This window comes from Bombina bombina, chromosome 1 (genome assembly GCF_027579735.1).
Source record: "Bombina bombina isolate aBomBom1 chromosome 1, aBomBom1.pri, whole genome shotgun sequence".
NCBI classification, from domain to species: domain Eukaryota; kingdom Metazoa; phylum Chordata; class Amphibia; order Anura; family Bombinatoridae; genus Bombina; species Bombina bombina.
Window position 1 is genome coordinate 1,382,421,236 of NC_069499.1, and position 27,423 is coordinate 1,382,448,658.

The following is a 27,423-nucleotide window of genomic DNA, read 5'->3' on the forward strand; positions in this document are numbered from 1 at the left end:
CATCCTCCCCCAACAGAAATAGCTATACAAAATTACTTAGCTCTATTATACCTACCCAGGATAACTGAGGAACAGAGAGATGATTTAGATGCACTCTTCTCAGCTGAGGAGATCCAACTAGCAATTAAATCCTTAAAAATAGGAAAGTCCCCAGGTCCTGGTGGTTTCAGTAATGACTACTACACCTCTTTTAAAGATCTCTTAACACCCCACCACCTAGCCTACTTTCAAAGTATAGATGAGCACAAAAGATTTCCTCCCTAGCCCTGCAAGCTAATATAACTTTGATACCAAAACCAAATAAATCTAATTTACTTATCCCAAACTATAGACTGATTTTGTTGTTGAATTCCGATATAAAAATCTTTGCAAAAATCATAGCTAATAGGCTGAATTTAATTCTACCCAAGATTATACACCAGGACCAGGTGGGCTTCGTCCCTTACCATGAGGCTAAGGACAATACAGTACGTAACCTTCACCTGATGTGGTTCGCCAAATCAAAAAATATTCCCTCAATCTGGCTTTCTACAGTTCCCAAAAAGGCCCTCGACCATGTCGGATGGCCTTTTTGTAGAAGCAACACTACAAGCTTTTGGGTTGGGTGATAAAATACATAGAATTTTTGCACTCTACAATAAACCCAGCACAAGAATAGCCCTTAATGGAATCTTATCACAACCACTCCAGATAGCGAACGGCACCAGACAAGGCTGCCCTTTATCCCCCCTGCTTTTCATATGTCTCATTAAGGCTCTGGTGACTAAGATTAAACAAAAACATACAAGGCCTATGTATAGAGGGAGAATATAAGATGTCACTATTCACAGACGACATCCTTTTCTTTCTTACAGATCCGGTTAAAACAATCCCCCCTTTCTGAGAGAGCTAGAGTTATTTAACAATTTACTCCTATAATCAAATTTTCTTCATTCTCTTGGTATCTTTATTTGAAAGAATGTAAGTTTAGATTCCCATTTTTGGTGAATAACCTGGGTTATTCTTGCTGATTGGTGGATAAATTAATCCACCAATAAAAAAGTGCTGTCCAGAGTACTGAACCAGAAAAGAAGCTTAGATGCCTTCTTTTTCAAATAAATATAACAAGTGAACGAAAAAAAATTGATAAGAGAGATCTCTCAACCAGGACTAGGAAAAATCTCTTCTGGTTAGGCAGGATTACTACTATTAAAATGAATGCCTTTCCACGATTGTTGTATATCATGCAAACCCTCCCTATTCCCCTTTATAATAACTATATTTCGCAGATACAGCAATTATTTGGTTCATTCATTTGGAACAGGCGTCCTCCTAGGATAAATAAACTCACTTTGTCACGTTCTACGGCCCAAGAAGGTCTGGGTGTCCCCGACATTGACTCCTATCGAAGGTCCATATTCCTTCAAAGAATTCTTGTTTGGAGAATACACAAAGACCATAAGAGATGGATTTTACTAGAAGAGAATCTAAATTTAAATTTTAACCTCCCTTCTATCTGTTGGCAGCCAAAATGTCAAATCCTATACAGACAGATCAGTAGTCCAATTACCAAGGAAACATTAAACATGTGAGATAATACCACTAAGACAAATCCATACCTTTCTTCATGCCCAGGTCCATTGACATCAATCCTTCACAACTATTATCTTTATTGTCGCTAAATAGAAATTCAGGGGCTTATAATGCTAATAGAGAGGTCTCAATTATGCACCTTACAATCAATGAACAGATGTGTACTCAAGAACAGCTGGTTGACAGGGGCCACACCTGGGCCACCAACTAGTTCCCTTACAGGAGAGTTCACCAATATGTCGCAACCCACCAACATTACATAAACATGTATCGTTCGCTAAAATGGAAAAATTGTTTACCTCCACACCCCCATTAAACATAGTCTCTCACACATCGCTCCATTGAGGTTTGGGAGGGTGAGCTGGGGTTGATTATCACACCCCAAACAGCTACTAACATTTTTCACAACACAAAATCCGCCTCCTCATCGGCCTCCATCAGAGAGATAAATTACAAAATATTACATTTCTGGTACTTGACCCCCAAGAGGCTTCATAAATTGTTTCCAAAAACTAACAATCGTTGTTGGCATTATGGACATGTAGGTAGTAACATGAGTCATATGTGGAGGTGGTGCTCTCAGATAAATACCCTGTGGTGAAATATAATTGAGGAAATAGAAGGCATTTTTCAAATTCTCCTTCCATTGGATCCTCTAGTGTGGTTGCTAAATAAGTCTTTTCAGACAGCTATTAAAAAACATAATTTATGCTTACCTGATAAATTTATTTCTCTTGTAGTGTATCCAGTCCACGGATCATCCATTACTTGTGGGATATTCTCCTTCTCAAAAGGAAGTTGCAAGAGGATCACCTACAGCAGAGCTGCTATATAGCTCCTCCCCTCACTGCCATATCCAGTCATTCGACCGAAACAAGACGAGAAAGGAGAAACCATAGGGTGCAGTGGTGACTGTAGTTTAATTAAAATTTAGACCTGCCTTAAAAGGACAGGGCGGGCCGTGGACTGGATACACTACAAGAGAAATAAATTTATCAGGTAAGCATAAATTATGTTTTCTCTTGTTAAGTGTATCCAGTCCACGGATCATCCATTACTTGTGGGATACCAATACCAAAGCTAAAGTACACGGATGATGGGAGGGACAAGACAGGAACTTAAACGGAAGGAACCACTGCCTGTAGAACCTTTCTCCCAAAAACAGCCTCCGAAGAAGCAAAAGTGTCAAATTTGTAAAATTTTGAAAAGGTGTGAAGCGAAGACCAAGTCGCAGCCTTGCAAATCTGTTCAACAGAGGCCTCATTTTTAAAGGCCCAGGTGGAAGCCACAGCTCTAGTAGAATGAGCTGTAATCCTTTCAGGGGGCTGCTGTCCAGTAGTCTCATAGGCTAAGCGTATTATGCTCCGAAGCCAAAAGGAGAGAGAGGTTGTCGAAGCTTTTTGACCTCTCCTCTGTCCAGAGTAAACGACAAACAGGGCAGATGTTTGACGAAAATCTTTAGTAGCCTGTAAGTAAAACTTCAAGGCATGGACTACGTCCAGATTATGCAAAAGACGTTCCTTCTTTGAAGAAGGATTAGGACACAATGATGGAACAACAATCTCTTGATTCATATTCCTGTTAGAAACCACCTTAGGTAAAAACCCAGGTTTGGTACTTAGAACTACCTTGTCTGAATGAAAAATCAGATAAGGAGAATCACAATGTAAGGCAGATAACTCAGAGACTCTTCGAGCCGAGGAAATAGCCATCAAAAACAGAACTTTCCAAGATAAAAGTTTAATATCAATGGAATGAAGGGGTTCAAACGGAACTCCCTGAAGAACTTTAAGAACTAAGTTTAAGCTCCACGGGGGAGCAACAGTTTTAAACACAGGCTTAATCCTAACCAAAGCCTGACAAAATGCCTGGATGTTTGGAACTTCTGCCAGACGCTTGTGCAAAAGAATAGACAGAGCAGAGATCTGTCCATTTAAAGAACTTAGCTGATAAGCCTTTGTCCAAACCCTCTTGGAGAAAGGACAATATCCTAGGAATCCTAACCTTACTCCATGAGTAACTCTTGGATTCACACCAATAAAGATATTTACGCCATATCTTATGGTAGATTTTCCTGGTGACAGGCTTCCGAGCCTGTATTAAGGTATCAATGACTGACTCGGAGAAGCCACGCCTTGATAGAATCAAGCGTTCAATCTATATGCAGTCAGTCTCAGAGAAATTAGATTTGGATGATTGAAAGGACCTTGTATTAGAAGGTCCTGCCTCAGAGGCAGAGTCCATGGTGGAAGAGATGACATGTCCACTAGGTCTGCATACCAGGTCCTGCGTGGCCACACAGGTGCTATCAGAATCACCGATGCTCTCTCCTGTTTGATTTTGGCAATCAGTCGAGGGAGCAGAGGAAACGGTGGAAACACATAGGCCAGGTTGAAGAACCAAGGAGCTACTAGAGCATCTATCAGCGTTGCTCCCGGGTCCCTGGACCTGGATCCGTAACAAGGAAGCTTGGCGTTCTGGCGAGACGCCATGAGATCCAGTTCTGGTTTGCCCCAACGATGGACCAGTTGAGCAAACACCTCCGGATGGAGTTCCCACTCCCCCGGATGAAAAGTCTGACGACTTAGAAAATCCGACTCCCAGTTCTCTACGCCTGGGATGTGGATCGCTGACAGGTGGCAAGAGTGAGACTCTGCCCAGCGAATTATCTTTGAGACTTCTAACATCGCTAGGGAACTCCTGGTTCCCCCTTGATGGTTGATGTAAGCCACAGTCGTGATGTTGTCCGACTGAAATCTGATGAACCTCAGTGTTGCTAACTGAGGCCAAGCTAGAAGAGCATTGAATATTGCTCTTAACTCCAGAATATTTATTGGGAGGAGTTTCTCCTCCTGAGTCCACGATCCCTGAGCCTTCAGGGAGTTCCAGACTGCGCCCCAACCTAGAAGGCTGGCATCTGTTGTTACAATCGTCCAATCTGGCCTGCGAAAGGTCATTCCCTTGGACAGATGGACCCGAGAAAGCCACCAGAGAAGAGAATCTCTGGTCTCTTGATCCAGATTTAGTAGAGGTGACAAATCTGAGTAATCCCCATTCCACTGACTTAGCATGCATAATTGCAGTGGTCTGAGATGCAGGCGCGCAAATGGCACTATGTCCATTGCCGCTACCATTAAGCCGATTACTTCCATGCACTGAGCCACTGACGGGCGTGGAATGGAATGAAGTTCAAATGAATGTATATCTATCAGCGCCACAATAATACCATACAAGCTATATCTGATATAGGCGGAGTCTCCCAACCAGACTCCAAAAGTTAAGAGTAAAATGAAATGCCAAGATACAGCGCTACACTACCCTCAGATGAGGGTTGGGTTGCTAAAGATGGTGTCCACGACTAGGAATGTGTATACATCAAGGTTAATATATAATATTGTGTTACACAAAGAATATATATAAAACCATGTGAAAAAGTACTTAAAAGGTAAAAGATTAAAAACAAAATATATATATATATATATATATATATAGGATGTGATATTAAAATGTATTAAACAAACATTTTATTAACATAAACTGACAGTTAAAAATACAGTTAAAAATAGATTCAACAATCTAATGGATTGCCCCATACAATGTCCAAGAAGTTATGTCCTATGTAACATACAAGTGTTTAAGTCCCATACCAAAATGTCCAAAGCAAATGTTCAAGGTTAATATCCAAAAAAAAATAAAAATAAAAATGATAATATGTCCAAAGTTGGTGTAAAAATCAAAAAGGTGAAAAAATGTAAAAAATATAAAAAATATATTAAATATTTTTTGAAAAGATGAAAAAATGAATAAAAATATATAAAAAATATATGAGTTGTGATCAGCAACCCATATGGAAGGAATATAATATATGTGATAGTGAATAATTCTCGTGAGGTGTACACCTAAAAAGTGTGTATATAAAAGGGTGTGGTAAAAAATGTGTCATAAAAAATGTGTCATAAAAAAGGATTCAAAATCCTGGTGAAATAAATAAAGTCCAAATTGCTCCAAAAAAATGTGTATATAATTCCAAGTATTCCAAATGTGAGTGTAGAAAGTGCTGGGTTGATGTTCCTCTTCTTAAAAGGTTATCAAATGTAATGGGATATCCTCCTGTACCTAAAAAAGTGTACAGAAAATAGACATAGTGCAATAAAATCACCCTAGGAAGGAGACTCTAGTGAGTGGTGATAGAGAACTCTTTTCCACGTTCACTTTCCACCCATGCGACCTCAGTAATGCCAGAACTATCTCTGTATGAGACTTGGCCATTTGAAAGCTTGACGCCTGTATCAGGATGTCGTCTAGATACGGAGCCACCGCTATGCCTCGCGGTCTTAGAACCGCCAGAAGTGAGCCCAGAACGTTTGTAAAAATTCTTGGGGCAGTGGCCGACCCGAAGGGAAGAGCTACAAATTGGTAATGCCTGTCTAGAAAGGCAAACCTTAGGAACCGATGATGATCTTTGTGAATCGGTATGTGAAGGTAGGCATCCTTTAAGTCCACTGTGGTCATGTACTGACCCTCTTGGATCATGGGTAGGATGGTCCGAATAGTTTCCATTTTGAATGATGGAACTCTGAGGAATTTGTTTAAGATCTTTAGATCCAAGATTGGTCTGAAGGTTCCCTCTTTCTTTGGAACCACAAACAGATTTGAATAAAATCCCTGTCCTTGTTCCGTCCGCGGAACTGGATGGATCACTCCCATTACTAGGAGGTCTTGCACACAGCTTAGGAATGCCTCTTTCTTTATCTGGTTTGCTGATAACCTTGAAAGATGAAATCTACCTTGTGAAGGAGAAGCTTTGAAGTCCAGAAGATATCCCTGAGATATGATCTCCAACGCCCAGGGATCCTGAACATCTCTTGCCCACGCCTGGGCGAAGAGAGAAAGTCTGCCCCCCACTAGATCCGTTTCCGGATAGGGGGCTGTTCCTTCATGCTGTCTTGGGGGCAGCAGCAGGCTTTCTGGCCTGCTTGCCCTTGTTCCAGGACTGGTTAGTTTTCCAGGCCTGTCTGGAATGAGCAACAGTTCCCTCTTGTTTTGAAGCGGAGGAAGTTGATGCTGCTCCTGCCTTGAAATTTCGAAAGGCACGGAAATTAGACTGTTTGGCCTTTGATTTGGCCCTGTCCTGAGGAAGGGTATGACCCTTGCCTCCAGTAATGTCAGCAATAATTTCCTTCAAGCCAGGCCCGAATAAGGTCTGCCCCTTGAAAGGAATGTTGAGTAATTTAGACTTTGAAGTCACATCAGCTGACCAGGATTTAAGCCATAGCGCCCTACGCGCCTGGATGGCGAATCCGGAATTCTTAGCCGTTAGTTTAGTCAAATGAACAATGGCATCAGAAACAAATGAGTTAGCTAGCTTAAGCGTTCTAAGCTTCTCAATAATTTCATTCAATGGAGCTGTCTGGATGGCCTCTTCCAGGGCCTCAAACCAGAATGCCGCCGCAGCAGCGACAGGCGCAATGCATGCAAGGGGCTGTAAAATAAAACCTTGTTGAATAAACATTTTCTTAAGGTAACCCTCCAATTTTTTATCCATTGGATCTGAAAAAGCACAACTGTCCTCAACCGGGATAGTGGTACGCTTTGCTAAAGTAGAAACTGCTCCCTCCACCTTAGGGACCGTCTGCCATAAGTCCCGTGTAGTGGCGTCTATTGGAAACATTTTTCTAAATATAGGAGGTGGGGAAAAGGGCACACCGGGTCTATCCCACTCCTTGCTAATAATTTCTGTAAGCCTTTTAGGTATAGGAAAAACGTCAGTACACACCGGCACCGCATAGTATCTATCCAGCCTACACAATTTCTCTGGAATTGCAACTGTGTTACAGTCATTCAGAGCAGCTAATACCTCCCCAAGCAATACACGGAGGTTCTCAAGCTTAAATTTAAAATTAGAAATCTCTGAATCAGGTTTCCCCGAGTCAGAGATGTCACCCACAGACTGAAGCTCTCCTTCCTCATGTTCTGCATACTGTGACGCAGTATCAGACATGGCTCTAACAGCATTTGCGCGCTCTGTATCTCTCCTAACCCCAGAGCTATCGCGCTTGCCTCTTAATTCAGGCAATCTAGATAATACCTCTGACAGGGTATTATTCATGATTGCAGCCATGTCCTGCAAGGTAATCGCTATGGGCGTCCCTGATGTAATTGGCGCCATATTAGCGTGCGTCCCCTGAGCGGGAGGCGAAGGGTCTGACACGTGGGGAGAGTTAGTCGGCATAACTTCCCCCTCGACAGAACCCTCTGGTGATAATTCTTTTATAGATAAAGACTGATCTTTACTGTTTAAGGTGAAATCAATACATTTAGTACACATTCTCCTATGGGGCTCCACCATGGCTTTCAAACATAATGAACAAGTAGGTTCCTCTGTGTCAGACATGTTTAAAGAGACTAGCAATAAGACTAGCAAGCTTGGAAAGCACTTTAAAACAAGTTTACAAGCAATATAAAAAACGTTACTGTGCCTTTAAGAAACACAAATTTTCCCAAATTTTGAAATAACAGTGAAAAAATGCAGTTACACTAACGAAATTTTTACAGTGTATGTAATAAGTTAGCAGAGCATTGCACCCACTTGCAAATGGATGATTAACCCCTTAATACCAAAAACGGAATAACAAATGACAAAAACGTTTTTTAAACAGTCACAACTGCCACAGCTCTACTGTGGCTTTTTACCTCCCTCAATACGACTTTTGAAGCCTTTTGAGCCCTTCAGAGAAGTCCTGGAACATGCAGGAAGAAGCTGGATGTCTGTGTCTGTAATTTTTGCTGTGCAAAAAAAACGCCAAAATAGGCCCCTCCCACTCATATTACAACAGTGGGAAGCCTCAGGGAACTGTTTCTAGGCAAAATTCAAGCCGGCCATGTGGAAAAAACTAGGCCCCAATAAGTTTTATCACCAAACATATGTAAAAACGATTAAACATGCCAGAAAACGTTTTAAAATACACTTTTATAAGAGTATGTATATCTATTAATAAGCCTGATACCAGTCGCTATCACTGCATTTAAGGCTTTACTTACATTACTTCGGTATCAGCAGCATTTTCTAGCAAATTCCATCCCTAGAAAAATATTTTAACTGCACATACCTTATTACAGGAAAACCTGCACGCTATTCCCCCTCACTCCTCAGAATATGTGAGAACAGCAAAGGATCTTAGCTACTTCTGCTAAGATCATAGAAAACGCAGGCAGATTCTTCTTCTAAATACTGCCTGAGATAAACAGTACACTCCGGTACCATTTAAAAATAACAAACTTTTGATTGAAGAAATAAACTAAGTATAAAACACCACAGTCCTCTTACGACCTCCATCTTAGTTGAGAGTTGCAAGAGAATGACTGGATATGGCAGTGAGGGGAGGAGCTATATAGCAGCTCTGCTGTGGGTGATCCTCTTGCAACTTCCTGTTGGGAAGGAGAATATCCCACAAGTAATGGATGATCCGTGGACTGGATACACTTAACAAGAGAAATTATGATAAACAGCGCAAAAGTTCTAGTAGCACAAAACTGGAGATCTACTGAAATTCCTTACATAAAATTATGGTGTAATAAAGTTACAAATTTGATTGAACTTGACGAATATGGATTATATTTGTCAGGCAAAAGAGAACAATTTATTGAGTTGCAAATCACATGGGAACAATATCTTAAAAATTTAGCAATCTAGGTTTCCTCTTGACCAATGTTTAGTTTTGATTATAATTTATTCTGGTTTAGTTCATACCTGGGTACATTTACTGTATAATTCTAAAGGTACCACCCTAACTGTTATATTATGGGCATTGAGACACTAATGTTATTGTTTGTCTTATTTCTGTAAAAAGGTTAAGACAGGAATCCAGGATACATGTTTATGTATATTATTACTTTTAGTCATAAATTTGCTTTTTATGTAAACAACTAAATGAATGTAACCTGTCAATTTTGTGTTACTATGCATCCTTCTGCCTATTGTATTCTTAATAAAAAGATTTGAGAAAAAAAAAATATTCCTGACAATCTATGGATCAGTTTGATCTGAATATTATTATTTTTTTAGTTTTAAACAAGCTTTATTGAAGATATAGTATCAAATGACAAAGAACAGAATTTACACAAGAAGACAATAATGTTAGGCATTCTACTTTCACAATATCTCAAGGTTATATAGATACTCTGTTCATTGCTCTGTTATTTTGTAGTATGTCCAGGGCTGGATTGGACTACCAGGATAGTAGGAGATTTACTGGTTGGCTGCAGCAGCTTGAACTGGAAAGCTTCAATTTAAAGGGGTGATTAATGGATGCAGTTGGGTTGTAGGGTGCATTTATAACAACAATCTGGCATATTTAATTAATGCAAAATAATATAATTAAATTCTGAACAAAATATTGGGGAAGGATTATACCAGTAATCCTCTTTGAGAAAAATGGGGCATATGTGTTCTACCGACTCAACGGAAAATAGGGCTGGTCTTCATATTTTTCCAGGACCATGAGTATGTCACTTGTGAGGCTGTAGTCTCGTGTCTCTTTGCTTTTCTTTTTTGTTGTATGTTTCCCTTCCAGGAAAATTGAAGTATGTAAAAGGACTTGGTGACCATTAAAATTGTACCTTATTGTCCATTATAGGCTTTCGCTTGTACTACTGAAATCGAAAACAAATAACATTTGAACATTGCAACAATGCCTGAGTGTCCGGTCCTCTCAGGAAGGGGAGTAGGAGAGGTTGGAAAGAGGAGGGAGGGGGAGAAGGGGAGGGGTGTAAAGTAATTCCTTGAGTGAACTATACAGTCTGGGTTTGTGTTATTTGTTCCCAGTAGAATTTGAGCTCTAAGAAAAAATCTACTTGATTGCGTTTCGTATAACCATATTCTTCCAGTATTAATAGCTCCTTGGTTTTCTCTGACCACATTGTTATATTGGGTGAGGTTGTAGTTTTCCAAAGTCTGGCTATCAGTTTCTTAGCCCCGTTAATCCCTATCTGAAGCAAATGCGCTCTAATTTTACATTGAAGGGGTGACAGATCGTTCAGTAAGGCCATGCTGTGAGTTAATGTGAAGGAGTCAGAGAAAAGTTCTTTAAATTGTGTTTCTATTTATTTCCATAATATGTTGATTATTGGGAAATCCAAACACGTGATAAAATGCGCCTTGCTGTCTGCATCCTCTCCAGCATCTACCAGAATTCGATTTATATATCTTAGCTAATCTGTCAGGGGTCAGGCACCATCTTAAGAGTATTTTGTGGTCCATCTCCAATATTTGGTGAATTTGAGGATTTGTTAGATAATTTAAAAATTATCTTTCATTCAGTTTCAAAAATTTAAGTATCAAGGTCTGCCTGACATTTCTGTGTATAGGTGGGCAAACCAGGGTAGAGCCCTTCTCTTATAATTTTACTGGCCAGGAAGAGAGTTCTCGAGATTGGTTTGTCTCCTCTACAATGAGATTCATAAGACGTCAGTGGTCTAAATAAGTTCTGTTTATGGGGGGAGGTGCTGAGACAGTGCTAAGTGCGTATTTTAACCATGAGGTGTATAAGTGTCCCGGGGGTTTCTTTCAATCTCTCTCTTTTCATTAATTTGCCATTATCTAGTAGTGGATAAGGGAATAAGTATATGCTCAAGTATCTGAGGGCGCTAGTCTGGTACTGTAGTCGACAATTTTGTTTCACTGTGGCAAAGTCTGATTGGGGTAAGTTTATATTCAGAATTTTGGATTTTGAGTTATTGACTAGAAAGTTAGAATAGGAGCCGAAGTTGTGTAATTCTATGAGTACTTCAGGTAATGTCGCAGGTGAAGATAGTGTGAGGAGCACATCATCCGTGAACATGGCGGTTTTGTAATCATTCGGTCCTATTTGAATCCCGGTGATGTTTTGATTGTGTCTTATGTGGGCTGCTAACAATTCCATGGTGAGTATAAATAGTATGGGGCATGTGCTGCTGTTAATGTTAAGTGTTTTGGAAAGTGAACCATTTATTTTGATTTTGGCGGATCGAGAGGAGTATAAATTAAAATTTTTATCTTGAGGGGGCCAAAGTCGAATGCTTCTAATGTGTAGCATAGAATTAGCCAATTAGTGCGATCAAATGCTTTTTCTGCACATACCTTATTACAGGAAAACCTGCACGCTATTCCCCCTCACTCCTCAGAATATGTGAGAACAGCAAAGGATCTTAGCTACTTCTGCTAAGATCATAGAAAACGCAGGCAGATTCTTCTTCTAAATACTGCCTGAGATAAACAGTACACTCCGGTACCATTTAAAAATAACAAACTTTTGATTGAAGAAATAAACTAAGTATAAAACACCACAGTCCTCTTACGACCTCCATCTTAGTTGAGAGTTGCAAGAGAATGACTGGATATGGCAGTGAGGGGAGGAGCTATATAGCAACTCTGCTGTGGGTGATCCTCTTGCAACTTCCTGTTGGGAAGGAGAATATCCCACAAGTAATGGATGATCCGTGGACTGGATACACTTAACAAGAGAAATTATGATAAACAGCGCAAAAGTTCTAGTAGCACAAAACTGGAGATCTACTGAAATTCCTTACATAAAATTATGGTGTAATAAAGTTACAAATTTGATTGAACTTGACGAATATGGATTATATTTGTCAGGCAAAAGAGAACAATTTATTGAGTTGCAAATCACATGGGAACAATATCTTAAAAATTTAGCAATCTAGGTTTCCTCTTGACCAATGTTTAGTTTTGATTATAATTTATTCTGGTTTAGTTCATACCTGGGTACATTTACTGTATAATTCTAAAGGTACCACCCTAACTGTTATATTATGGGCATTGAGACACTAATGTTATTGTTTGTCTTATTTCTGTAAAAAGGTTAAGACAGGAATCCAGGATACATGTTTATGTATATTATTACTTTTAGTCATAAATTTGCTTTTTATGTAAACAACTAAATGAATGTAACCTGTCAATTTTGTGTTACTATGCATCCTTCTGCCTATTGTATTCTTAATAAAAAGATTTGAGAAAAAAAAAATATTCCTGACAATCTATGGATCAGTTTGATCTGAATATTATTATTTTTTTTAGTTTTAAACAAGCTTTATTGAAGATATAGTATCAAATGACAAAGAACAGAATTTACACAAGAAGACAATAATGTTAGGCATTCTACTTTCACAATATCTCAAGGTTATATAGATACTCTGTTCATTGCTCTGTTATTTTGTAGTATGTCCAGGGCTGGATTGGACTACCAGGATAGTAGGAGATTTACTGGTGGGCTGCAGCAGCTCGAACTGGAAAGCTTCAATTTAAAGGGGTGATTAATGGATGCAGTTGGGTTGTAGGGTGCATTTATAACAACAATCTGGCATATTTAATTAATGCAAAATAATATAATTAAATTCTGAACAAAATATTGGGGAAGGATTATACCAGTAATCCTCTTTGAGAAAAATGGGGCATATGTGTTCTACCGACTCAACGGAAAATAGGGCTGGTCTTCATATTTTTCCAGGACCATGAGTATGTCACTTGTGAGGCTGTAGTCTCGTGTCTCTTTGCTTTTCTTTTTTGTTGTATGTTTCCCTTCCAGGAAAATTGAAGTATGTAAAAGGACTTGGTGACCATTAAAATTGTACCTTATTGTCCATTATAGGCTTTCGCTTGTACTACTGAAATCGAAAACAAATAACATTTGAACATTGCAACAATGCCTGAGTGTCCGGTCCTCTCAGGAAGGGGAGTAGGAGAGGTTGGAAAGAGGAGGGAGGGGGAGAAGGGGAGGGGTGTAAAGTAATTCCTTGAGTGAACTATACAGTCTGGGTTTGTGTTATTTGTTCCCAGTAGAATTTGAGCTCTAAGAAAAAATCTACTTGATTGCGTTTCGTATAACCATATTCTTCCAGTATTAATAGCTCCTTGGTTTTCTCTGACCACATTGTTATATTGGGTGAGGTTGTAGTTTTCCAAAGTCTGGCTATCAGTTACTTAGCCCCGTTAATCCCTATCTGAAGCAAATGCGCTCTAATTTTACATTGAAGGGGTGACAGATCGTTCAGTAAGGCCATGCTGTGAGTTAATGTGAAGGAGTCAGAGAAAAGTTCTTTAAATTGTGTTTCTATTTATTTCCATAATATGTTTATTATTGGGAAATCCAAACACGTGATAAAATGCGCCTTGCTGTCTGCATCCTCTCCAGCATCTACCAGAATTCGATTTATATATCTTAGCTAATCTGTCAGGGGTCAGGCACCATCTTAAGAGTATTTTGTGGTCCATCTCCAATATTTGGTGAATTTGAGGATTTGTTAGATAATTTAAAAATTATCTTTCATTCAGTTTCAAAAATTTAAGTATCAAGGTCTGCCTGACATTTCTGTGTATAGGTGGGCAAACCAGGGTAGAGCCCTTCTCTTATAATTTTACTGGCCAGGAAGAGAGTTGTCGAGATTGGTTTGTCTCCTCTACAATGAGATTCATAAGACGTCAGTGGTCTAAATAAGTTCTGTTTATGGGGGGAGGTGCTGAGACAGTGCTAAGTGCGTATTTTAACCATGAGGTGTATAAGTGTCCCGGGGGTTTCTTTCAATCTCTCTCTTTTCATTAATTTGCCATTATCTAGTAGTGGATAAGGGAATAAGTATATGCTCAAGTATCTGAGGGCGCTAGTCTGGTACTGTAGTCGACAATTTTGTTTCACTGTGGCAAAGTCTGATTGGGGTAAGTTTATATTCAGAATTTTGGATTTTGAGTTATTGACTAGAAAGTTAGAATAGGAGCCGAAGTTGTGTAATTCTATGAGTACTTCAGGTAATGTCGCAGGTGAAGATAGTGTGAGGAGCACATCATCCGTGAACATGGCGGTTTTGTAATCATTCGGTCCTATTTGAATCCCGGTGATGTTTTGATTGTGTCTTATGTGGGCTGCTAACAATTCCATGGTGAGTATAAATAGTATGGGGCATGTGCTGCTGTTAATGTTAAGTGTTTTGGAAAGTGAACCATTTATTTTGATTTTGGCGGATCGAGAGGAGTATAAATTAAAATTTTTATCTTGAGGGGGCCAAAGTCGAATGCTTCTAATGTGTAGCATAGAATTAGCCAATTAGTGCGATCAAATGCTTTTTCTGCGTCTGTGGCCACGAAAATCAATTTGATCCCTGTCTTTTTGGCATAGGACATGAGAGTATGGGCTCTAATGGTGTTGTCTCGAGCTTCCCTGTGTGGGACAAACCCCGCCTGGTCTACGTGTACGATGTCTTCTTAGTATTAAATTAATACGTTGCCAATATTTTCCTGAATAAAGAGTTTGGGAGTGAGATGTGGCGGTAGCTACTGGGGTCATCGAGTTTGATTTGAATATTGATGTATTTATTTATCTCTCTGTGGAGGAAGTCAGAGGTCAGAAGTTATGTTGTATCTGCTCAGGTCTCAATGATTCAGAACCACTGAGTTAAAGGGACAGCCAAGTCCAAAATAAACTTTCATGATTCAAATAGGGAATGCAATTTTAAACAACTTTCCATTTAACTTTTATCACCAATTTTGCTTTGTTCTCTTGGTATTTTTAAGTTGAAAGCTAAACACAGGAGGTTCATATGCTAATTTCTTAGACCTTGAAGGCCACCTCTAATCTGAATGCATTTTGACAGTTTTTCACCACTAGAGGGCATTAGTTCATGTGTTTCATGTAGATAACATTGAGCTCATGCACGTGAAGTTACTTAGGAGTGAGCACTGATTTGCTAAAATGCAAGTCTGTCAAAAGAACTGAAATAAGGGGGAAGTTTGCAGAGGCATAGATACAAGGCAATTACAGAGGTAAATGTATATTGTTATAACTGCTTTGGTTATGCAAAACTGGGAAATGGCTAATAAAGGGTTTAATTATCCTTTTAAACAACAAAAATTCTGTTGTTGACTGTCCCTTTAATACAAATCTTGTACACCCTGCTTGTGAGAGATGAGTGCAATACCACAAAAATGCTGTGCAGCTATTGCTTTATTTTTTTTAACGTATATTGAATTAGTGTGATTAGGGAATTGCTAATAGCTCTATAGACTGTGCAACTTCTCTAGTAGGAGCTAGGCATCAGTTTCCCAGCTTATCACAAAACGCTCTAGGAACACTGCAGTCTATAGCCTTATAGCATATCTGGAATGACAAATTTCAATGTGAGCCAGGTGCCATAAATTACTGTGCTGATTCAATCCCTTCTTATTAAGGAGCAGAGGTGCCTGGGCCTGACTGTGCTAGAAGGAAAGCTGGATTGGAGAGAGACCAGGGAAGATCAAGGCCTAGAAGAACATGGTGTGGGAAACACGTGATGCGCATACCTGTGAAGATCTAACTTTATCTCCATAAAATGTTCTTGCATGGGGGCATTGGAAATTTTAAGTGTTTTGCACTGAAGACCTCAACATATTTTCTATCTTACTGTGGGTCCTTTGAATACAACGGTCTCAGGGTAGCTGAGATTCCTCACAATATTATATTTAGAATGTTTGTTTTATTTAGACCAGTTAACATCTGAATTACATCAAGACCTTGAGGGTCTTGATTTTCTGGACTGGTGATTCGGAGTTGGTTAGGTATTTGGCAGATTGTTTTGTTCTTTACATGTCTTTTAATGGCACCAATTTGCTGTATTATGAAGCCTAATGGTTATTTCCATAATTTATATGAAGGCTTAATTCATTTTTAGAAATAGGGTTATCTTTTATGAGATTTTATGCATTTCCTTTTTCTTTTGTTTAATTGAACTTTATCTGCTGTACTGTGAAGCCTATTGTTTATGTGCATTCCGCATATGAAGACTTTATTCAGTCTGAGAAATTGAGTTATGTTAGGTACTTTTCCCAAGTCTACACTATCTTTGTTCTTTTAAATTATGTACAAATATTTAACAAATATGCAGAATTCCGCTTCATAATTCTGTAAGGCACAATTTTACATGATAATCAATCTTGCGAGTAACTGTTTACACACTGGACAAAATGAATCCCGTATATAGATAAGTCGATGTATTACATTATACTAGGTTCATCTAAACCACTGCTTTTCAAACTTGACCACATGCCTCTCCAACAGGTCATATTTTGGGCTACCTGAACAAGAGCACAGGTGAAAAACAAAATTTATGCTTACCTGATAAATTCCTTTCTCCTGTAGTGTAGTCAGTCCACGGGTCATCCATTACTTATGGGATTATAACTCCTCCCTAACAGGAAGTGCAAGAGGATCACCCAAGCAGAGCTGCTATATAGCTCCTCCCCTCTACGTCATACCCAGTCATTCGACCGAAAACCAAACGAGAAAGGAGAAACTATAGGGTGCAGTGGTGACTGGAGTATAATTTAAAATTTAGACCTGCCATAAAAAACAGGGCGGGCCGTGGACTGACTACACTACAGGAGAAAGGAATTTATCAGGTAAGCATAAATTTTGTTTTCTCCTGTTAAGTGTAGTCAGTCCACGGGTCATCTATTACTTATGGGATACCAATACCAAAGCTAAAAGTACACGGATGACGGGAGGGACAGGCAGGCTCTTTACACGGAAGGAACCACTGCCTGAAGAACCTTTCTCCCAAAAACAGCCTCCGAAGAAGCAAAAGTGTCAAATTTGTAAAATTTGGAAAAAGTGTGAAGTGAAGACCAAGTCGCAGCCTTGCAAATCTGTTCAACAGAGGCCTCATTTTTAAAGGCCCAAGTGGAAGCCACAGCTCTGGTAGAATGAGCTGTAATTCTTTCAGGAGGCTGCTGTCCAGCAGTCTCATAGGCTAAACGTATTATGCTACGAAGCCAGAAGGAGAGAGAGGTAGCCGAAGCCTTTTGACCTCTCCTCTGACCAGAATAAATGACAAACAGGGAAGAAGTTTGTCGAAAATCTTTAGTTGCCTGCAAATAAAATTTCAGGGCACGAACAACGTCCAGATTGTGCAGAAGTCGTTCCTTCTTTGAGGAAGGGTTAGGGCACAATGATGGAACAACAATCTCTTGATTGATATTCCTGTTAGTGACTACCTTAGGTAAGAACCCAGGTTTAGTACGCAGAACTACCTTGTCTGAATGGAAAATCAGATAAGGGGAATCACAATGTAAGGCCGATAACTCAGAGACTCTTCGAGCCGAGGAAATAGCCATTAAAAACAGAACTTTCCAAGATAACAACTTGATATCAATGGAATGAAGGGGTTCAAACGGAACACCCTGTAAAACGTTAAGAACTAAGTTTAGGCTCCATGGTGGAGCAACAGTTTTAAACACAGGCTTAATCCTGGCCAAAGCCTGACAAAAAGCCTGAACGTCTGGAACTTCTGACAGACGTTTGTGTAAAAGGATGGACAAAGCTGAGATCTGTCCCTTTAATGAACTAGCGGATAAACCCTTTTCTAGACCTTCTTGTAGAAAAGACAATATCCTAGGAATCCTAACCTTACTCCATGAGTAACTCTTGGATTCGCACCAATGCAAGTATTTGCGCCATATTTTATGGTAAATTTTCCTGGTAACAGGTTTCCTAGCCTGTATTAAGGTATCAATCACCGACTCCGAGAATCCACGCTTTGATAGAATCAAGCGTTCAATCTCCACGCAGTCAGCCTCAGAGAAATTAGATTTGGATGTTTGAAAGGACCCTGCACCAGAAGGTCCTGTCTCAGAGGTAGAGACCATGGTGGACAGGACGACATGTCCACTAGGTCTGCATACCAGGTCCTGCGTGGCCACGCAGGCGCTATTAAAATCACCAATGCTCTCTCCTGTTTGATCCTGGCAATCAATCGAGGAAGCATCGGGAAGGGTGGAAACACATAAGCCATGTTGAAGGCCCAAGGTGCTGTCAGAGCATCTATCAGAACTGCTCCCGGGTCTCTGGACCTGGATCCGTAACAAGGAAGTTTGGCGTTCTGGCGAGACGCCATGAGATCCAGATCTGGTTTGCCCCAATGCCGCAGTATTTGGGCAAAGACCTCCGGATGAAGTTCCCACTCCCCCGGATGAAAAGTCTGGCGACTTAGAAAATCCGCTTCCCAGTTCTCCACGCCTGGGATGTGGATCGCTGATAGGTGGCAAGAGTGAGACTCTGCCCAGAGAATTATCTTTGAGACTTCCATCATCGCTAGGGAACTCCTTGTCCCTCCCTGATGGTTGATGTACACCACAGTCGTGATGTTGTCCGACTGAAACCTGATGAACCTCAGAGTTGCTAACTGAGGCCAAGCCAGAAGGGCATTGAAAACTGCTCTTAATTCCAGAATATTTATGGGAAGGAGACTCTCCTCCTGAGTCCATGATCCCTGAGTCTTCAGGGAATTCCAGACAGCGCCCCAACCTATCAGGCTGGCGTCTGTTGTTACAATCGTCCAATCTGGCCTGCTGAAGGGCATCCCCTTGGACAGATGTGGCCGAGAGAGCCACCATAGAAGAGAATTTCTGGTCTCTTGATCCAGATTTAGCATAGGGGACAAATCTGAGTAATCCCCATTCCACTGACTTAGCATGCACAATTGCAGTGGTCTGAGATGCAGGCGTGCAAAGGGTACTATGTCCATTGCCGCTACCATTAGGCCGATTACCTCCATGCATTGAGCCACTGACGGGTGTGGAATGGAATGAAGGACACGGCAAGCATTTAGAAGTTTTGTTAACCTGTCTTCTGTCAGGTAAATTTTCATTTCTACAGAATCTATAAGAGTCCCTAAGAAGGGAACTCTTGTGAGTGGCAATAGAGAACTCTTTTCTTCGTTCACTTTCCACCCATGTGACCTTAGAAATGCCAGTACAAACTCTGTATGAAACTTGGCAGTTTGGAAACTTGACGCTTGTATCAGAATGTCGTCTAGGTACGGAGCTACCGTTATTCCTCACGGTCTTAGTACCGCCAGAAGCGAACCCAGAACCTTTGTAAAGATTCTTGGAGCAGTAGCTAACCCGAAGGGAAGAGCTACAAACTGGTAATGCCTGTCTAGGAAGGCAAACCTTAGGTACCGGTAATGATCTTTGTGAATCGGTATGTGGAGGTAGGCATCCTTTAAATCCACTGTGGTCATGTACTGACCCTTTTGAATCATGGGTAAGATTGTCCGAATAGTTTCCATTTTGAACGATGGAACTCTTAGGAATTTGTTTAGGATCTTTAAATCCAAGATTGGTCTGAAGGTTCCTTCCTTCTTGGGAACCACAAACAGATTTGAGTAAAACCCTTGTCCGTGTTCCGACCGCGGAACCGGGTGGATCACTCCCATTAGTAAAAGATCTTGTACACAGCGTAGAAACGCCTCTTTCTTTATCTGGTTTGTTGACAACCTTGAAAGATGAAATCTCCCTTTAGGAGGAGAAGCTTTGAAGTCCAGAAGATATCCCTGAGATATGATCTCTAACGCCCAGGGATCCAGGACATCTCTTGCCCAAGCCTGGGCGAAGAGAGAAAGTCTGCCCCCTACTAGATCCGTTTCCGGATTGGGGGCCCTCACTTCATGCTGTCTTAGGGGCAGCTGCAGGCTTTCTGGCCTGCTTGCCCTTGTTCCAGGTCTGGTTAGGTTTCCAGCCCTGTCTGTAGCGAGCAACAGTTCCTTCCTGTTTTGGAGCTGAGGAAGTTGATGCTGCTCCTGCCTTGAAGTTACGAAAGGCACGAAAATTAGACTGTCTAGCCCTTGGTTTGGCTCTGTCTTGAGGCAGGGCATGGCCCTTACCTCCGGTGATGTCAGCGATAATTTCTTTCAAACCGGGCCCGAATAATGTCTGCCCTTTGAAAGGTATGTTAAGCAATTTAGATTTAGAAGTCACATCAGCTGACCAGGATTTTAGCCACAGCGCTCTGCGCGCCTGAATGGCGAATCCGGAATTCTTAGCCGTAAGCTTAGTTAGATGTACTACGGCATCAGAAATAAATGAATTAGCTAGCTTAAGGACTCTAAGCTTGTCTATAATTTCATCCAATGGAACTGAACTAATGGTCTCTTCTAGAGACTCAAACCAGAATGCCGCTGCAGCCGTGACAGACGCAATGCATGCGAGGGGTTGTAATATAAAACCTTGTTGAGTAAACATTTTCTTAAGGTAACCCTCTAACTTTTTATCCATTGGATCTGAAAAGGCACAGCTATCCTCCACCGGGATAGTGGTACGCTTAGCCAGAGTAGAAACTGCTCCCTCCACCTTAGGGACCGTCTGCCATAAGTCCCGTGTGGTGGCGTCTATTGGAAACATTTTTCTAAATATAGGAGGGGGGGAAAAGGGTACACCGGGCCTATCCCACTCCTTGGTAATAATCTCTGTAAGCCTCTTAGGTATAGGAAAAACGTCAGTACACGCCGGTACCGCATAGTATCTATCCAGCCTACATAATTTCTCTGGGATTGCAACCGTGTTACAATCATCCAGAGCCGCTAATACCTCCCCTAGTAATACACGGAGGTTCTCAAGCTTAAATTTAAAATTTGAAATGTCTGAGTCCAGTCTATTTGGATCAGATCCGTCACCCACAGAATGAAGCTCTCCGTCTTCATGCTCTGCCATTTGTGACGCAGTATCAGACATGGCTCTAACATTATCAGCGTACTCTGTTCTCACCCCAGAGTGGTCGCGTTTACCTCTAAGTTCTGGCAATTTAGATAAAACTTCAGTCATAACATTAGCCATGTCTTGTAAAGTGATTTGTAATGGCCGCCCTGATGTACTTGGCGCCACAATATCACGCACCTCCTGAGCGGGAGATGCAGGTACTGACACGTGAGGAGAGTTAGTCGGCATAACTTTCCCCTCGTTGTCTGGTGAAATTTTCTTGACATGTACAGATTGGCTTTTATTTAAAGTAGCATCAATGCAATTAGTACACAAATTTCTATTGGGCTCCACATTGGCCTTTGAACATATTGCACAAAGAGATTCCTCTGTGTCAGACATGTTTAAACAAACTAGCAATTAGCCTAGCAAGCTTGGAAAATACTTTTCAAATAAATTTTCAAGCAATATAAAAAACGTTACTGTGCCTTTAAGAAGCACACAAAAACTGTCACAGTTGAAATAACAATGAACCGGATTAGTTATAGAAACCAAATTTTTACAGTAAATGCATTAATTTAGCAAAGGATTGCACCCACTAGCAAATGGATGATTAACCCCTTAATACCAAAAAAACGGATAACAAATAAAATCTATACGTTTTTATCACAGTCAAAGCACAGTCTCACAGGTCTGCTGTGAGTGATTTCCTCCCTCAAACTAGTTTTGGAGACCCCTGAGCTCTGTAGAGACGTCCTGGATCATGCAGGGAGAACAAGGAAGACTTGTGACTGAATTTCTACTGCGTAGAAAAGCGCCAAAATAGGCCCCTCCCACTCATAATACAACAGTGGGGAAGCTCAGTAAACTGATTTTATTCAAAACAAACGACAGCCAAGTGGAAAATAATGCCCATAAAATTTTTCACCAAGTACCTCAGAGCTAAAACAATTAACAAGCCAGTAAACGTTTTAAATATAAATATATGAAAAGTTATTAAAAAGCCTGTTGCTAGTCGCTTTCACTGCAGAAAGGCTATAAGTTATATGTATACAGTATTTTCTTAGTGAAGTGCCATTCCCCAGAAATACTTCAGTGCCAACATTCATACATAACAGCCTGATACCAGTTGCTACTACTGTATTTAAGGCTGTACTTACATTATATTAGTATTAGCAGTATTTTCTCAGTCAATTCCATTCCTTAGAAAATAATATACTGCAACATACCTCTTTGCAGGTGAACCCTGCCCGCTGTCCCCTGTTCTGAAGTTACCTCCCTCCTCAGAATGGCCGAGAACAGCAAATGGATCTTAGTTACGTCCGCTAAGATCATACACAAACTCAGGTAGATTCTTCTTCTAATACTGCCTGAGAAAAAACACACTCCGGTGCCGTTTAAAATAACAAACTTTTGATTGAAGAAATAAAAACTAAGTTTAATAACCACTGTCCTCTCACACATCCTATCTATTAGTTAGGTGCAAGAGAATGACTGGGTATGACGTAGAGGGGAGGAGCTATATAGCAGCTCTGCTTGGGTGATCCTCTTGCACTTCCTGTTAGGGAGGAGTTATAATCCCATAAGTAATGGATGACCCGTGGACTGACTACACTTAACAGGAGAAATAAGCTGATTAGTAAACATTGTTATTTTACTTGCTCTCACTCAAGGTAATCCTGAAAATATTTCCTGTTGGGGAAACCGGAGGATAGGTTTGAAAACCAGTGATCTAAAACGTATATCTAATTTACTGCTGCTACTATATAATATTTAGTTCACCTACACACAAATGATTTACTGCTAACCCTTTGTGATCTGTAACACATTTATTTGGTTTTAGTTTTCTATACTGTGCTTATTGTAGTATAGATGGTAGTACCACACATTATTACTAGAAGATGGATTCTAGTAAAAAAAAAAAAAGTCACTCATTTAGATATCTCAATTCTCAAATATCAACATCCACTGTTTTAAAGTACGATATTTATAAGTGTAAAACAAAAACCTGTATATTGTATATTATTGCATTACTGATTAAAACAGGGTTAAAGAACCATTTAACATAGTAGAATAGCATAATAAACTAAGGCATAATAGTAAGACGATGCAAAAGCACTTAGTTTGGAATTCATGAGTAGTAGAAATTTTCTGACATATTTCAAAGTTAGTTCCATTTTCCTTCCTGCTGCATCATGTGACAGCGTTCAGCCCATCACAAAATGCATATGTATTCTGTAAAGTTTTGCACATGCTCATTAGGAGCTGGTGCCTCAGAAAGTATTCATATCAAGTTTGTGCGCATTTCGTTAAGTGTGAATTGGAAAGTTGTTTAAAATCGTGTGTCCTATCTGAATCATAAAAGTTTAAATTTTCACTTTAGTGTTCTTTTAAACACAGTTAAAGGGACACTGAACCCAATTTTTCTTTTGTGATTCATATAGAGCATGCAATTTTAAGCAACTTTCCAATTTACTCTTAAGTTTTCTTCATTCTCTTGCTATCTTTATTTGAAAAAGGCATCTAAGTTTTTTTTTATTCAGAACTCTGGACAGCACTTTTTTATTGGTGGATGAATTTATCCACCAATCAGCAAGGACGACCCAGGCTGTTCACCAAAAATGGGCTGGCATCTAAACTTACATTCTTGCATTTCAAATAAAGATACCAGGAGAATGAATAAAATTTAATAGGAGTAAATTAGAAAGTTGCTTAAAATTTCATGCTCTATCTGAATCACAAAAGAAAAAAAATTTGGGTTCAGTGTCCCTTTAAGTCAGTAACACCAAAATTACAGGATTTAATTAGAGCATTTAAATGTTTGCATTGAAAGGTCCATTTAAAGGGGATGGGGTGACAAGTTAACAAAGATGCCTTCTGTTTCAAAATGAGAAGTTTTATAATTACACCGAGCACAATGAATGAGTAAAGATATCCTTGATATTTCATTCCCACAATGAATGCAGTCCAGAACATATACTACAGAAATGACCCAGTTAACAGGTTAATACTACAGCACAGATTTGAGGCAATGCAGAAGCAATGACATGGAGCTTGTTTTGGTGTTCCATCACAAGGAATTGTAGTTAGGATTCCATATACCAGACATATTCATGTTCATGAATAAAAGTAAAGTTACATTAAACATTAAAAACATTTCATGCATCTCCGTCTAATTATGGACGCTGCCATTTTAGAACCTAGCTTTCACTGTACATAAATGAGTTGCTGCACATTGGCCAACACGTCAGTTCTGGAATGCAGTGAAAGTTAGATTTTAAAATGGTGGCACTCATGACTAGAAGGATTACCCTCAATGCTTATAAATTGTATTCAGTGTTTAAATTCCCTTTAAGAGGGACTGCTAGCTCAGACCTTTTCCAGCTTGGTTGAAACACACCTCCCTCACATGAATACAATTTCTTACGCTCTTATAGCAGAACACCACAATCACATTGTTCTGTGAAAGAAGCAGGAAATATCAACCTCAGGTCAGTTAACTAACTTAACTGTAATATAAATGACCAACCTTACAGTACATTTTAGTGTGTTTTTTTAATCTCTTCAAAATTAAAAACAATAAACAAACAGGAGCCAGTAGAGAAAACAGAGCATTTATTTTCAGCATGAGGTACGAAAGCACAATCTTAAATAAGACATTTGCTTCTGTTCTCGACAAAGTCCACAACAAAACTGGCGGGTAGCAGAGTGGGCATCAGGCTGAGCTTCTATGTACTCCCTCCAGCTTACTTTGGCATGGAAGAAACATTATCGATCCACTTCCCCGAAAACAATGTCCTGTGTTCCTGTTACATAAATAAATTATTCATAATCATCGTTTTGCACCAAATCAGCAAATATTTAATAAAATACAAAAAAATACAACAAAAAAAACCATACCAATGATAGCAACAACATCTGCAAGCATATGACCTCGAGCCATCTTATCTAAACCAGCCTAAGAAAGAAAAGGAATTTACATGAGAAACAATGATCGAACAACAATACTTAGCACAGCAATGATTATGTTCAAACTAGTTCTTTAAAGGGAATTTTTAACTAGAATATAATGATGTTCTTATTAGTTAGAGCATATCATTCTTGCATTACTGACATTAGCTGTGGGAACAGATTATCACAAACTCGCCGTCATGGAGAGAAATCATCAGCTTATTGTACTGAGCATTATAATGTAAAGTAAGTGTCTCTTCTTAACATAAAGAAAACAGAATTTATGTTTACCTGATAAATTACTTTCTCCAACGGTGTGTCCGGTCCACGGCGTCATCCTTACTTGTGGGATATTCTCTTCCCCAACAGGAAATGGCAAAGAGCCCAGCAAAGCTGGTCACATGATCCCTCCTAGGCTCCGCCTACCCCAGTCATTCGACCGACGTTAAGGAGGAATATTTGCATAGGAGAAACCATATGGTACCGTGGTGACTGTAGTTAAAGAAAAAAACTATCAGACCTGATTAAAAAAACCAGGGCGGGCCGTGGACCGGACACACCGTTGGAGAAAGTAATTTATCAGGTAAACATAAATTCTGTTTTCTCCAACATAGGTGTGTCCGGTCCACGGCGTCATCCTTACTTGTGGGAACCAATACCAAAGCTTTAGGACACGGATGAAGGGAGGGAGCAAATCAGGTCACCTAAATGGAAGGCACCACGGCTTGCAAAACCTTTCTCCCAAAAATAGCCTCAGAAGAAGCAAAAGTATCAAACTTGTAAAATTTGGTAAAAGTGTGCAGTGAAGACCAAGTCGCTGCCCTACATATCTGATCAACAGAAGCCTCGTTCTTGAAGGCCCATGTGGAAGCCACAGCCCTAGTGGAATGAGCTGTGATTCTTTCGGGAGGCTGCCGTCCGGCAGTCTCGTAAGCCAATCTGATGATGCTTTTAATCCAAAAAGAGAGAGAGGTAGAAGTTGCTTTTTGACCTCTCCTTTTACCGGAATAAACAACAAACAAGGAAGATGTTTGTCTAAAATCCTTTGTAGCATCTAAATAGAATTTCAGAGCACGAACAACATCCAAATTGTGCAACAAACGTTCCTTCTTTGAAACTGGTTTCGGACACAGAGAAGGTACGATAATCTCCTGGTTAATGTTTTTGTTAGAAACAACTTTTGGAAGAAAACCAGGTTTAGTACGTAAAACCACCTTATCTGCATGGAACACCAGATAAGGAGGAGAACACTGCAGAGCAGATAATTCTGAAACTCTTCTAGCAGAAGAAATTGCAACTAAAAACAAAACTTTCCAAGATAATAACTTAATATCAACGGAATGCAAGGGTTCAAACGGAACCCCCTGAAGAACTGAAAGAACTAAATTGAGACTCCAAGGAGGAGTCAAAGGTTTGTAAACAGGCTTAATTCTAACCAGAGCCTGAACAAAGGCTTGAACATCTGGCACAGCGGCCAGCTTTTTGTGAAGTAACACAGACAAGGCAGAAATCTGTCCCTTCAGGGAACTTGCAGATAATCCTTTTTCCAGTCCTTCTTGAAGGAAGGATAGAATCCTAGGAATCTTAACCTTGTCCCAAGGGAATCCTTTAGATTCACACCAACAGATATATTTTTTCCAAATTTTGTGGTAAATCTTTCTAGTTACAGGCTTTCTGGCCTGAACAAGAGTATCGATAACAGAATCTGAGAACCCTCGCTTCGATAAGATCAAGCGTTCAATCTCCAAGCAGTCAGCTGGAGTGAAACCAGATTCGGATGTACGAACGGACCCTGAACAAGAAGGTCTCGTCTCAAAGGTAGCTTCCAAGGTGGAGCCGATGACATATTCACCAGATCTGCATACCAAGTCCTGCGTGGCCACGCAGGAGCTATCAAGATCACCGACGCCCTCTCCTGATTGATCCTGGCTACCAGCCTGGGGATGAGAGGAAACGGCGGGAACACATAAGCTAGTTTGAAGGTCCAAGGTGCTACTAGTGCATCCACTAGAGCCGCCTTGGGATCCCTGGATCTGGACCCGTAGCAAGGAACTTTGAAGTTCTGACGAGAGGCCATCAGATCCATGTCTGGAATGCCCCACAGCTGAGTGACTTGGGCAAAGATTTCCGGATGGAGTTCCCACTCCCCCGGATGCAATGTCTGACGACTCAGAAAATCCGCTTCCCAATTTTCCACTCCTGGGATGTGGATAGCAGACAGGTGGCAGGAGTGAGACTCCGCCCATAGAATGATTTTGGTCACTTCTTCCATCGCCAGGGAACTCCTTGTTCCCCCCTGATGGTTGATGTACGCAACAGTTGTCATGTTGTCTGATTGAAACCGTATGAACTTGGCCCTCGCTAGCTGAGGCCAAGCCTTGAGAGCATTGAATATCGCTCTCAGT

At 40.3% G+C, this 27,423-nt stretch overlaps 1 protein-coding gene across 1 annotated transcript in view; it reads right to left on the reverse strand.

Annotated features, from left to right (window-relative positions):
* Window positions 1-24,665: 24,665 nt before the first annotated feature.
* NDUFS2 (NADH:ubiquinone oxidoreductase core subunit S2) overlaps window positions 24,666-27,423 on the reverse strand; it is a gene marked incomplete in the record, with an annotated part of 194,137 nt that continues 191,379 nt past the window's right edge. The window contains 2 exon segments of the mRNA XM_053704481.1: window positions 24,666-24,873; window positions 24,968-25,025. Coding sequence (XP_053560456.1) covers window positions 24,836-24,873; window positions 24,968-25,025 — 96 coding nt within the window.